The following is a 13,901-nucleotide window of genomic DNA, read 5'->3' as shown; positions in this document are numbered from 1 at the left end:
GCTAACCCCACTGTCCCCTGCTGTCCTAGCTCCTTCTGCTGCCATCAACAGCGCAGCCCGCCCTGCCCCGAAGACACTATGGGCTTAGGCAAAGCTCGGGCTTTGGGGTCAGAGAGATCTGGGCTGGAACTCCCACTCTGCCACTTACTAGTTTCATGACCTTGGGAAGGTCACGTAGCCATCCCCCACCCCAGCCTCAGTTTCCACATCTGTAAACAAGGGAGATCAATACCTACCCAAAGGTGAGGTCCTGCAGGTCAAGTGAGATGACTTCCAGGAGCCACCTAAGCCCAGGGCCGGCGGAGTAGAGGGTAGTTCCTGCCTCCACCTATGGGTCCGCTACTCGGAGGCTGCTTCCAGGACCCAAGCCTTCAGGCTCCTCGTGGCCCTGTAGCTTGAATTTGGACGGCCAACTGCCTGCCCTTCCTTAAATAGCAGGTCTCACTTAACCTCACTGAGAGGACCTGGAAGCTCAGCTCCAAGATGCAGAGCACACGGTCGCCAGGTCGGCTCCTGGTCCAGGTTGCGGGGGAGGCTCTACAGGGAGGCGGTTATAAGCCGGCCCTGAGGCCGAACCTCCTGCCACAATCACGGCTAACGTGTACTGAGTACGTACTGCATACCAGACCCAGCACTAAGCACCGCCCATGGGTGCATGTTTTCTTAAATTTTATTTCCTTTTAAAATTTTTATTGGAGTATAGTTGCTTTGCGATGTTGTGTTAGTGTCTGCTGTACAGTAAGTGAATCAGTTATATGTATACACAGATTCCCCTCTTTTTTAGATTTCCTTCCCAGTGAGGTCACCACAGAGCACTGAGTAGAGCCCCCTGTGCTAAACGGTAGGTTCTCATTAGTTATCTATTTTATACATAGTGGTGTATATAAGTCAATCCCCATCTCCCAATTCGTCCCACCCCCTGGTAACCCTAAGTTTGCTCTCTACATCTGTGACTCTATGTGTCATACGACTCTTATGACAACCCTGGGGCAGGCCCTCGGACCTCCTTCATTTCACAGGTGCGAAAATGAAGGCTCAGAAAGATTACACTACTGCCCAAGGTCACACACAACCAGTAAGTGGCAAAGACAAGCTCTGAACCCCAGCAATTGGATTCTTGTACCTACACAGCTCACCCCATGCTTGTCCACCTCACTCAAGTGTGGATTCTCACACAGATGTGTGATGGTGAATTACTTCACATTAATTCAACTAACCTTTGCCGAATGTCTGCCGTGGACAAGGTCTTGCTAGCACTGTAAACACAATCCCCCTTTTCTGTACGTACTGGGTTACAGTTCACCCAGACTGACTCACTGGTCCTCCAGCTCTGGGATCTGGGCCCAATAACAATCTATCGGTATCTGTAACATATCCATTATCAGTAATCTATCAGAACTGCTGGCTTACAGTCTCTCCCCTATGTGGCTAGTGTTTCTCCAAGTGTGGCTATTCACCTACTGAACCAGAACCTCAGAGCGGACACGGCCTGGGAATCGGCATTTTATCAGGCCCCACAGCAACTCTAAGCCTGGAAAGTTGCAAGGACACTGTGGCCCCAAGCCATGCACTGCCCAATCTGTAACCCTCTTCTGCCTCCTCGATGCCTGGCCAGCACCATGCACCAAGTATTTACATGATCACTGATACTGAGGTTCCAAGAGGGGAACCAACCTGTCCAAGGCCAACAGCTAGTCAGGGCCAAGGTCAGGTCCTGAATTCAGGCCTTTTGACAGTTCGTCTCTACAGAGATTAGCTCCCTGCCAGAGCGGCTGAGGGAGGAGGCAAGATAAATGGAGAAGAGAAATCACTTCCCAGTGGAGTAAGAGAAATGTGCCATGAGCCAAAGCTCAAATGCCAATCCATATTTCTTATTCCAAAGAGACCGATAAAGAAGAAAGCTTATTTATTTTTTGGAGGCCAAAACTGGCAAGTGAGTGGGTGTCCGGTGAGGCCCTGGAACATCAGTGGATGGACCAGAGATGCCAGCAGTGAGTGGGCTTTGGTCCACGAGAAAGTATAGTCAGTGGATACTGCTTTACTATTGATGCCCTGCTTTCTGAAATACTGAGTTCGTAATTCAAAGGAGAGGAAAGATCTGTGTTGAGGACAGAAATCTCAGAAGGACAATAACTTAAGGGAAAACCAGAAGAGCTCAAATGTGTCCCATCCAGTGTCCTGTGGCCAAGGCTCCTACGTAGACAACCTTGAGAATCAAAGTCACTATTTGTTTCTTTTTTGGAACTTACCTTCCCACTATTAATTTAATAGTGTTTGTGCAGACTCCATTCAAAGCAAGAGCCAAGGACACAGCTACAAAACAAAACCAACAGACAGAAAAATAACCAGCAGGCTCGCAAATCAAAACCATCATCATCATCGTTATCATCATCATCACCATCACCTCTGTTCCATCATACTACTATTTAATTTATGACCATAGAAATATAAGTGAATACTCTAAAAAAGGGAGGCAAGTTCGAGCAGCTAAAGGAAAATGTAATTAGAACAGGACTTTGGAGAGTGACTCAAAAAATTCCAAGCCCCTGTGACATGAAATTGATCTCCCCTCCTTGAATGAAATTTTCAATATCACTGAGAAGCCCATCTATCATGTTCTGGCCTGACAGGAACAGATTTAATAGGACAGAACATAGAATCCCTTTTACTGGTAGCAAGAAACATAACTTTTTTATTTCCTTCTGGCAATCTTCGCAGACACAATTCTAATCAGAGCAGCTGCTGGAATCCTACTGCAAGTAGGACGTGCCCACTCAGCTGTCACCTCCTTGTTGACCCGTCTCCTGCTGACGGCTGTCCACTTGTTATCAAACAAATCACCGTTTCTGAGAAGGTGAAATGTCCCCAAAACCTCGTTCGCTTTTGAAAAGATTTGCCCAGGTGGTGCTTCCTGCCACCTGAAACAGTAGGCACTTCTGGATTACATCCTTTAAAAATAGACAGCACGGGGACTTTCTCCCAGCAGCTTGGAAGGACTTTGCTGGATGAAGCACAGATCGTCCAAAGGGTGCAGATGAAATGAGTCATGGAGCTTTCCCTGCAAAGACCCTGCACCTCTCTCCTGTGTTTATCAAGACTGCACAAAAGGCAAGTCAATGCGATGGAAGGCCAAATGCTTTGCATAAGCAATAAAAACCTATTGATGCCCCGTTCCATTGCTTTGTTGAATAATAAAGCATATGAGTTATGAGTTCCCTTTGGCAAGTATTAACTGTTCGATACTAGCTGAGATTTACGTAAGAAAATAGCAGTGGAGGGCCATTATCGGAAAGGAGCTGCCTGGAGCAATTCATGGTCATCAAGGGAGACAAATGAGTTATTCTACAAACAGAAAGTACTGTGAACAGTCAACAGTCACCAAGGGTACAGGCTGCTGAGGTGGAGACAGAAGCCACCTGCTTTTAACAAGTCATGGGAGGCAAAGAGAACGGGAGGGACCAGTTCAAATGAACACCTTTGTCAAAGGGAAACTAATCCCCTAAATGCGGGATGGGCAGCACTGCCATACCTGACTGTGGCAGCAAAGGAGGGATGGGCCACCGGGGTGGAGAACAGAGCATGAGTCAGCAGCACGGCACCACCTTGAAAATACCGAGCACGCAACTGGGGCATATAAACTGGAAGCAAGAGTGGGGGGACTTGGAGAGATATGAGTACGTTCTGCACGCACAGATCCCTCCTCCCTAAAACGCGGGCTTCCCTTCTTTCTCACAAGCTCAGAGCACTGCTGAGAGGTCTCCTTTGCAGAGAGGAGGGAAAATTCCCTGGGCCATCTTCACTGCAAAATTCTCCCAGAGCCACGACAATTAACAGGCTGTGAAATAGCCCTGAGATGACAGAGGTCTTTTCTTGTCAGGGCTAGTCCAGCGGGCTCACTGTTGTGTTTTCCCAGAGGGGCCAGACTCTCTCGTATCCTGGTCCTAGCACGGCCTCTACACAGAGAAGGTCTCTGGGACGAAGCATCACTAGCTGATCTCCCAGTGCCCTTGGGGAACTTCAGAGACTGCTACATCAATCCAGAAACACCATACACGTCCTCAACCTCTGCACCGGCTGGGTTTACTGGAGCACAGAGCAGTTCTCTGAAAAGCTTCAAGTAGCTGAGCTAGAAAATGTGTGGATGTGATATAAGCACCAACAGCTGGCAGCTTCACTCTCTGATCCAAAAGCCTGAAGGAGACAGAAGAGAGTGGGGATCTGGAGCGACAATATTTAGGGTGGAAGTCATTGCAGCCCTCCGGAAGTAAAATGAACTGATTATTATGTTCATCTGAATAGCACAAGCCCCAGGGGGACCAAGGTAGGGGACCTCTCACTGATACCAGAGGGAAGGCTGGGCTGAGATTAGATGCGTGACAGGCGGGCCAAGCAGGAAATGAATGGCGCCGGTCATGGGGGCAGGGGCTGGCTTGTTGATTAACAATAACCCAGGGGGTCTGGTTCCTAAGGGCTGTGTTTACAGCATCCCACAGCACTGCGGGCTTGAGACAAGAGTCAGAAAGACAAGCCAGACTGTGTCTGATAAAGAAATTCAAAGCAGTGTGTCATGTGAGTTGGCCTGCAAGGGGCCTATATGGAGGGCACTCCTGCTTATAAGCACCCCAGAGGATTAAGAGGGGCTTTTGTTGCTGTTACTTTTGTTGTTGGGAATTCAGCACCACAGTCCTTCCAAAACAGGGTTCTTGGGCTTCCCTGGTGGCGCAGTGGTTGAGAGTCCGCCTGCCGATGCAGGGGACACGGGTTCGTGCCCCGGTCTGGGAAGATCCCACATGCCGTGGAGCGGCTGGGCCCGTGAGTCATGGCCGACGGGCCTGCGCGTCCGGAGCCTGTGCTCTGCAATGGGGGAGGCCACGGCAGTGAGAGGCCTGCGTACCGCAAAAAAAAAAAAAAACCCCAAAAAACAAAAAAGAAAAACCAGGGTTCTCCGTTTTACAGACCTGGCTGTTCTGCAGCCAAATCCCTTAGAGCCCGATGCTGGGTGGGGCAGGCCTCACTTGTCCAAGAGCAGATGCACAAACGGGGCTGCTGTGGACAGGCAGATCAGGGGAGCTCTGGGGGTTCGGGTCTGCTGAAGATGCCTGGGTAAAGAAGGGACCTCAGCACTAAACCACCCTCACTGCGAAAGTCCTGCATCCCAGGTAACGGTGGAAAAGCTACACCTAGTTTTCTGTCCTTGGCTTTTAAAGATCACTCTCCCCACCCCATACTTCCAAGGCTTCCTAAAAGCAGCAATTTAAAACAAACTGTGTACAATGGGAGGTTCTTCATCATTTTTACAAGGCAGGCGCTCATTTATCTAGGCAAACAGAACATCCAATGACTCCGCCTTCTCTGCTAACATATAGGAGGCCGGGTATGGGGTGCAATTTTGAGATGTCATCCTAAGGGAGATTTAGCTGAGAATGAAAGGTCTAGGGAAAATAACTGTAGGCTACTCACTGCCATAACAACAGCCCAGCTCCAAAAGCGGGCAGTAAATTATAACCATAACCATGAAAGACAGTTCCTACCCACAGTCACATATCTCGGGACTCCGTGTCAAGGGAGCGACTAGAATAACAAGTGAAGCAGAGGGATTTCCAGGTCAACTGAGAGGGCTCCTAAAGGGACATGTGGGGGACCGCAGTGATATCTGTCCAGATGCTCGAGCCACATGTGGGAGGGCACCTACGCCCTTCCTGGAAAACCTGACCTTTCCAGCACCTCAGCTGAGGAGACAGAGACCATGTGACAACCAAAGCTTCAAACCGCAGTTAAGCAGCCGGGGGTACACACCTGACTTCAGGGAAGGCATCCACAGGCTGGCCAGAGACTCGGGACTTTTGTGTCCAGGCTTGAGAAACGAGTCGAGCCAGAGTCTCCACCTGGGAAGTCTAGACCACAAGATGCAGTGAACCTTCGAGGTGGCACTGGAGCTGAACGGTCATACAGGTGTGGGTTGGGGGCACCCACCACTGCAAGTCCAAACCTCACACAGACCAGAGGTGCAGGCAGCAGAAACGCCATCCAGACAGGAGACTGGGGCAGGGAGTGAGAGGAGAGGAAGGGCACATCGCAGAGAGGAGGGGCCGTGAGGTGGCAGGGGCGCCTCCACCCCTTGTGGCCTGGATACCTGCTCCGTCCCCATGAGGCTCCTCCGTCCTTCTTTTCCCTATTCTTGGATGTCTGTGAGATCGCTTGTTATAGCCCTGTAACCAAACCTCTAATTTATTTGATGTAATTTCAGAGGAATTCTGTTCTTCTCAACAAGCCAGAGCCTAAGCAAAGCCTGATTATGTAAGAATGTTCCCTGTCCCTTTACTGCTCTGCATTCCCTAGATCTCACCCTCACCCTCCTTCCCTTACAGAGAACAAGGGAGACCATGTTTCGTTACATTTTCATTTCCTTAAAGCTCAGTAATTAACAAACATAACCTTTTTTTTTTTAAATTTTATTTATTTATTTATTTATTTATTTATTTATTTATTTATTTATTTAGGGCTGTGTTGGGTCTTCGTTTCTGTGTGAGGGCTTTCTCTAGTTGTGGCAAGTGGGGGCCACTCTTCATCGCGGTGCGTGGGCCTCTCACTATCGCGGCCTCTCTTGTTGCGGAGCACAGGCTCCAGACGCGCAGGCTCAGTAGTTGTGGCTCACGGGCCCAGCTGCTCCACGGCATGTGGGATCTTCCCAGACTAGGGCTCGAACCCGTGTTCCCTGCATTAGCAGGCAGATTCTCAACCACTGCGCCACCAGGGAAGCCCAACAAACATAACCTTAACTTAAGAATCTCATATTTCCAGATTTACTGCCTAACTGAATGGTGAGCCTATACAACACACCAACAAACACAACGTGTGTGACGGATCGGGTAAACTTAACGTGTCATGTCAAAAAATATACCTAATTCAGTTTTCCTAACCATCAAAAAGCTAAAAACCTGGCCTCCAGGTAGTTTATTTTGGTTGCTAAACAAGCCAAATAGTTTTGCTTTCTCTTAGTGCTGTCATTTACTCAGTCTTTTGATTAATATATGCAGATCAGAAAAAACATGGGTTTAACCCTAAAAATGTCACTCATGTCACATGCAGATATGGCTCAGCTTGGGGAGAACTGATAACAATGGTGTTATAATCAATGGCAAAGATTGGAGCATTCTTTACATAATAACAGTTGGTTAACTGCCAAAATGTCCCCAAACTGAAGATGAGTTATGGAGTTTGTTTCCAATTTATATTATATTTTACATCTGTTTTTGCACATTTTTGCCTCTAGCCAATGGTGATTGGTCAAGGAGCCTGTGGTTGATTTTTGAATTGCCCTTAAATATGGGCCTATTAGCCACAAATGTGGGGCTGGACAGTCAGTGGTGACAAAGTTTCAGATTCACTCTCCCTTACAGCCAAGAGCTGCCCTTCTGGTGTGCCGGGGAAGCACAGAGCTCTGATGGGGAGTCTGACACTCACTTCCAGCACAAGGGGCAGCGGCAATGGGCTGACCCTGAAGATAAGGTACTTACCACCCGTGCACTGGTTCTTCTTAGGGGTAAAAGTTTACCTTGTCTTGTGTTTCCAAACTTAATTTGACGAAGAGAAAAATCAGCTGGGTGCAACTGAGACTTTCAAAATCTAGCGACCTCAATAACTAAGTTCAGCCCCATCCCCTAAAGCAGGAACTGTGAATACTCTACCTAGAAAGGCTTCCTTAATTTCAGTCTTGTCTGTTCGCCGGATAATTTTCACCACACAAATAACAGCCAGAGGTGTGAGGAAAGAAATTGCCTGGAAGAAATAACAAAGAATCCCTTATGAGGACAGCAGTTTGCTATCAGAGGGCTGACTGATAACTAGTTCCAGTTAGCTTCGTTTAGACTCACTAGTTGAATGATCTTACTGAACTCCTGACCTCACACGAAGAAGGATTTATATCTATACTTAGAGACTCCACAGACTTGAAAAATCAGAGGTCTGATTATGGGTTATAACTGATTTGTAATTGCTGGGAGCCACATTTCAAGTGGTGGCTTTTTAAACAGAAAAGAACAGTCCATAATTATAACAACCCATCTTTGTCAGTAACCCTCCTCCCGTCCTCCCCTGCAGAGGCGCGGAAGAACCCTTGGCCTCCCAGCCTCAGCACTCTGGCAACATGGGAGCACATGGGACTTGCTTAGAGTCGATTGATTCATTCCCCTTTGGTGCTCTTTTGTCGAATATTCATTTCCACTGCAAAGCAGAGGTTAGTCCTTTTCCGTGAAGCCTCTCCTCTTCCCTTCCTCCATCCCCTTTCTTCCCCTGGACCAAACCACTTGGGAGTGCAGTAAGTGCTTAATGAACCAAGCTGGTGGGATTCAGACGCAAGCGACACTCGCTACTGAACCTTCTACGAGGCAGGAACTGTGTTTGGGTACCGTCAGGTACTGGAGTCTCTTAAATCCTCACGCTGGCTTTGTGACAATTCTTTGCCAAGCTTGGGGACTACATGAGGTGCCCAAGGACACACAGCTGGTGAGGAGCAAGGCCAAGCTTTGGAGGTCAGGTTTTCTGCCTCTCAAGTCTAATCTTTACTCAGCATTGTATAATTAGTCCATTGTTTTCAACATTCCAGCAATCAAGAAAAAGGTATTTATGTTATTTCCTTATGATTATAACGTCTCAGGATAACAATCAAAAGGGGTTAAATATCTCGCAAATCTACAATCGGGTCACAGATGGTGGTGGGAGTAGTGATGTGTGTCACTATTAGCCAACAGCGTTCCCACTTTGGGAAATCTCCACCTGGGCTCTAATCGGTGTCACTTTTTGGAGAGGGGCTTTCTAACAGGACTAAGGCATGGCTAGAAGATACTCTCCTTTTTTAAAAAACAGAATCCATCCAAATGCACACAGTCTTTCAAAATAATTTCGGATGCCCTGCACACTTGCTACAGCCAGACTGCCAGAGCTCAGAGCGTCTTGGGGACTTCTCTTTGGGAGCTGTCTTCAGAGACAGTTCCTGAGACAGGAAAACGCTTCTCCTTACTGACTGGTCTCTCTCTGACCACAGATGGTTAGTAACCAGCTTGATGAGCCTCCTTATCGGCAGTGGCCCTGAATGACTTGGCTATTAAAACGCCACATCAGTAAGTCCTATCACCACGGAGGGTATTCAGAAGACTGTGACACAGGTCTAAGGGCAGCTGTACAAGAGAAGATTCAGAACGGAAGCAGAGGATTTCCCCAGGGGCGGCTCAAAAAGGCAACACTCGCTTGTGAGTTAAGAGTTCCAGCAAGTCTGTGAGTTTCCACGCGTGCCTGGGTGGCTCTCACACCTGCATACCTGCCGGGCTTGTCACAAGGCTGCGTCCCTCAAACACTCATATAGGACAGGTCTGGGAATCTACACTGTGTAACAAGCATCTCAAACGATGCTGGGGACTGAGAAACACCGCATCAGTTTTGACTCACACATTCAGTGTTTAGAGAGCAATGGCTGAAGCCCCTGCTTAGGTAAGTCCAAAGTTACGGTCGAGGTCAAAGAAGTCCTGAGCTTTCGGTTTCCTCTCACTTTGGGCACCCCCAAACAGGAGAAAGCAGCTCACTGAACAGTGAACAGTGCTGCAATGACCCCCCCCCCGACAGTCAAACTTTAAATATGAGAATGGAGAACTGAAGAAAATACTGTAGGACAATCCCAGTTGGCACAGTCTGAGGTTATTAGACAGAAATGGAACCACAGAGAAAATATGAATCAGGAAGACTTTCCCTCCAAGGCTCCAGAGGCTGCCTCCAGGAGATGATCCCGAGCAGGACTGTGGTGACCAAACAGGAGATGGGGCACCGTGTGGGAGACCGCAGCTCCAAGCCCGGGAGTCGGAGCTGGGGAAGGCATCAGAGCTGCCCGGTGGCTCCAAGCTCACAGCTTCAAGGCCAAGGGGGTCCCTCTTAGCACTGCTCGCTGCCTCAGCTCTCCGGCTCTTAATTACATCCCCAACCAGACAGCACTTTAACTCTCCTGCGTAGATGCACGTTGGTCTGTCTTCTACAACCAAGGACAAACTGCTTCCTGGGCCAAGGCTAAGCACCAGGAGGGCCCAGGGTTTCCCATCTCACGAGCTTCGCAGGTGAGGAATAGCAGCCATCAGGCTAGGGTCCCAGCCCCCGCCCAGGTGGCCGCAACAGAAATGTCTGCACATGACTGTCAGGGGTCTTTCTCTGCTCCTCTCATGCTAACGACATCTGGGTTCTGGTCTCGCTCCTTCTTCCTGGAAACATATCTGCCGTATCCTTGGGCCAGCGCAGTCCTCAGATCAGGACAGAGACTTACTTACATTTACCACCTGCTGCCCCCAACTTTTTATAACTCTCTTTCAACCAGAAGTTGGAATTAAGAGATGAGCCCCAGAAGCCAACACGTTAGGAAAACAACTTCCTCCGGGGCAAAAGCACCTCTGAACCGAGTGAAAGAATGAAGAAAAAAGAAGCACCCCACTTTCACTCAGCAAACCGGACTGAGTTAAACCGATGTCCGCCCCTTCCACGTTCTGACAAACGCCTTTAGAAGGCACCGTTCTGCTGCCCAAGCCCATGGAGGAGATGAAGACGGACACAGAGACACAGGGGTGGGAGTGGTTACTTCTACCTCCAAACAGGTGTGGAGATGGAGGACAGAAAGGGACAGGCAAAATTTCCCCTGCGATTTGCTTCCCTTAGATTAATGTTTCCATGGCTTAAAAAAAGTTGGAAAATCCTGGGAATGGCCCAGTGGGAAGACAGTGAATCGTCTGTGCTTATTAAATGGGACCCAAGAGAGACCAGGACAATGAACTCCAGCCACTCACTGCTTCAGGATGCAGGAAACACACTGAGCCTTCTCTGTGCTTGAGTTTTCCCCACTAGTTATGCGAAAAGGGCTGCTCTTCTGAAAACTCACTAATGACATGGTCTGTTACAGGCACTTCGTGTAAATTAACTCATTCAATCCTCACAGCGACCCTATGAAGCAGGCTCCTTACTTAATGGATGGAAAACTAAGGCACAGAGAGGTTAAACAACCTGCTAAAAGTCACACAGCTAATAAGTGGTCAAGTGGGAATTTGCACTCCGTCTGTTTAAATCAAGCTCTGTGCTTCTAACCCGTGCTGTAGCAGTTCTCACCTCAAAAGCAAGAAGCGTTAATAAAACATGGTAAACACCTTTACTCTGGCGTTGAGGAAGGAAAGAATGGGGTGTGTTTCCAGGAACATGGATGAGTCACATAAGTGTTCGTGGCAGCTGTCATGGATTAAGCACCTACTATGTATTCGGGCCTTTCCTCACATTGTCTAATCCTCTAGCTACTCCGTTGGGGGAAACATCCTCCTTGTACAGAAAACAAAACTGGAACTCAGGGAGATAAGGGAACACACAAATGCACGCAGCTGCTGGGACCCTGACGCTCCAATCTGGGCTGCCGTGCTACCTGGGTTGGAGTCCTGAATCAGAGTGATCAGCTTAGCCCAACAGCCTCATGTTACAGATGGGGAAACTGAGCGTGAGATCCTCTTGTATCAGAGAACATCTTGTCAACTGCTAATTAAATGTGCTACAGAGCAGCCACATAGCAAGAGAACATATAAAAGTCATTAAGCAGAGCCTGGGATATGGCTGGTTTTGCATGATGCGCTTCCACAGGCAAGGAAGCCAGAGCTCTGTGGAGCAAACTGAATGTGGGGAACAGACTCAGATCTAGTAGAACCAGGCTCATGCCCCAGCTCTGATATTTTCAGCTCTGCGACCTTGAGTATGTCACTTAACCTATTCACCTTTGAGTCTCAGTCTCAGTGTCCTCATCTGTCAAATGGGTAGAGTGATGATATACATAGCAAAGCATGGTTGCAAGGATTTAAATTCACTGAGTAGTTGTTGAATGCTTCTTATAGATCACACCCTAAGTGAAGTGTTGTAAGTCTATCACCCTGTTTGAAGCTCTCAACACCCTGGGGAGGGAGGAAAGTCTTGTTAAAGCCCCCTTTTACAGATAAGGAAACTGAGGCACTGAGAGCGGAGGTGATTTTCCCAATTCACGAAGCTAGTAATTAGCAAAGCTGGGAGTGGACCGAGGCCGTCCACTCTAGAGCCCCTGCCAACTGCTCACCCATGAGGCCCAGCAGAGAGTTAGTATCCAGGAAATTCTGATTGTTGTTCCCAGGGAAACCTGTAAACAGATGACCAATGCCAGGATCCTGTGACCAGACATATGGGAATAGAGAGCTTTAAGCTCCAGCCCATCTGTGCAGGGAGGTCAGGCGCAGGGCAGAGCCCTATTAGCCCAGGCGCCTTGCCTGTGCCCTACAGGACCAGTGTCTCCAGCAAGGGCCCTGCCTTGTGCATCCACCAATGAAACCAACGCGGGAAGTGCCGTCCGTCCCGGCCATTGCTACACGCAGACAGTGGGTAAACCTGGGCACAGATACAAGGCACTGTGTGGCCAGCATGTGTCTGGGAATCTGCCAAGCATGGAGCAGTGTGTGTGCAGGGAAGGGCATGAATGTGCCAAGCACTTTTTACCACCGAAGCCAGGGCACCTGATGTTAGGGTGCTAGCCAGAGAAGAGCTTGTCCCTGGGGTTCATCCAGATCAGACAAAACTGTGGGCCCAAAGTGCCCTAATTCCCAGCATCTGACAGAAAGGTGTGCTGCGTGGTGCTTCTAACAACTCAGGACGAGCAGACACGTGGGAAAGGCCCTGCTGTGGGCAAACAATTATAGCCCGTCACAAAGCTAAGAGTGAAGACTTTTCAAAGGTGTCTAAAAATTAAACTATCACAAGCCAGCTTTGTCTCCTTTCCTTCCCTTCTCCCCCCAAATTGACTTTATTTCCATCTTCCTTAGAAGCATCCTATTCCAGAATAGGATCAACACAATCACATCAACACAATCTCAATAATATTCTACAGAAGTACATCTTCTGGACATATCAGTATCATGGCCAGAGCAAAACGAGGGGCAAAGGACAGGTCTTGGGTACATTTTTTTTAAGCCAAGGAAAGAAATTGGGAAACACTCACCATTCCTTCGGTTCCCTACCTGAGTCCTGCCTGTCCTTCAAGGGCTCTCCCGTGATGCTGAACCATCTGACTCATGTTCACGTCTGTGTCCCCACTAGACTAGAAACCACACCTTATTCAGCTTCGCGCCTCCACTACCCGCCGCTGGGCTTGGCTCAAGGAAGGTGCTTCGTAACTTTCTGCTGAATGAGCTACTAATTAACTTACTTGAAGCTGTCCACAGTCTGCGTGTATCCCTGCCACCCTCGGCCCCGTGCACCACACAGCACTCCAAGCAAATGCCTATTCGTGGGGCCCACGCGGCCCTGGCTCCGCTGTGTCTGTGCCTTTACACCTGCTCTTCTCTGTGTGACACACTGCACTCACCACCTGTCCACCTCACCTGAGCCCCCAAGGAGGCAGCACAGGCGAGTGGCTCCAAGGCCGTCTGCGCTCTGACTGCTGGCATTCAGATCCTGGTCCAGCCACTGATGGCTGTAAACCTTGGATAAGCTGTTTAACCTCATGACAGTTTCATTTTCTCCACTGAAATGATGGGATAACAAAAGTGCCAACCTCAAAGGATTGAGAGAACTCACTAAGATGCTGTTTGTAAAATGATGAGCGCAGTGCCTGCATGCAAGAGATGTTGTCTGTTGTTGTGACTACATGATGATGATGACGATGATGAGGAGGATAATGATGAGGATGATGATGAGCATCCCTAAAAGTTTACCTGAGCCTCTCCTCTGGCTCTTTCCAGATTCCACTTTGCTTTAGAGTACCGTGTCCCCCAGGAGCCTGCAGGGGTCAAATCTGATTTGACTTCCCATCACCTGCAGTTCCTATGGCTTTTCTCACCCACATCCAGCTCCTGGAAGCGTCCTCCGGACACACA

General features: G+C 48.8%; 1 protein-coding gene across 3 annotated transcripts in view; it reads right to left on the bottom strand.

The window, feature by feature from the left end:
* Positions 1–13,901, bottom strand: part of PLPP4 (phospholipid phosphatase 4) — a 138,393-nt gene that overhangs the window by 76,177 nt on the left and 48,315 nt on the right. For 2 of the 3 annotated variants that reach the window (XM_082635985.1, XM_082635987.1), the window contains exons 3-4: positions 7,689–7,779; positions 2,250–2,313 (exon numbers count right to left, since the gene is read on the bottom strand). In XM_082635985.1, coding sequence (XP_082492111.1) covers positions 2,250–2,313; positions 7,689–7,779 — 155 coding nt within the window. Of the gene's footprint in view, positions 1–2,249; positions 2,314–7,688; positions 7,780–13,901 lie in introns of those variants that run through there. The other variant, XM_082635986.1, reaches the window with a different exon arrangement.

The sequence above is a fragment of the Mesoplodon mirus genome (genome assembly GCF_964341445.2).
Source record: "Mesoplodon mirus genome assembly, chromosome: 2".
NCBI classification, from domain to species: domain Eukaryota; kingdom Metazoa; phylum Chordata; class Mammalia; order Artiodactyla; family Ziphiidae; genus Mesoplodon; species Mesoplodon mirus.
This window is presented reverse-complemented; position numbering and strand designations above follow the sequence as displayed.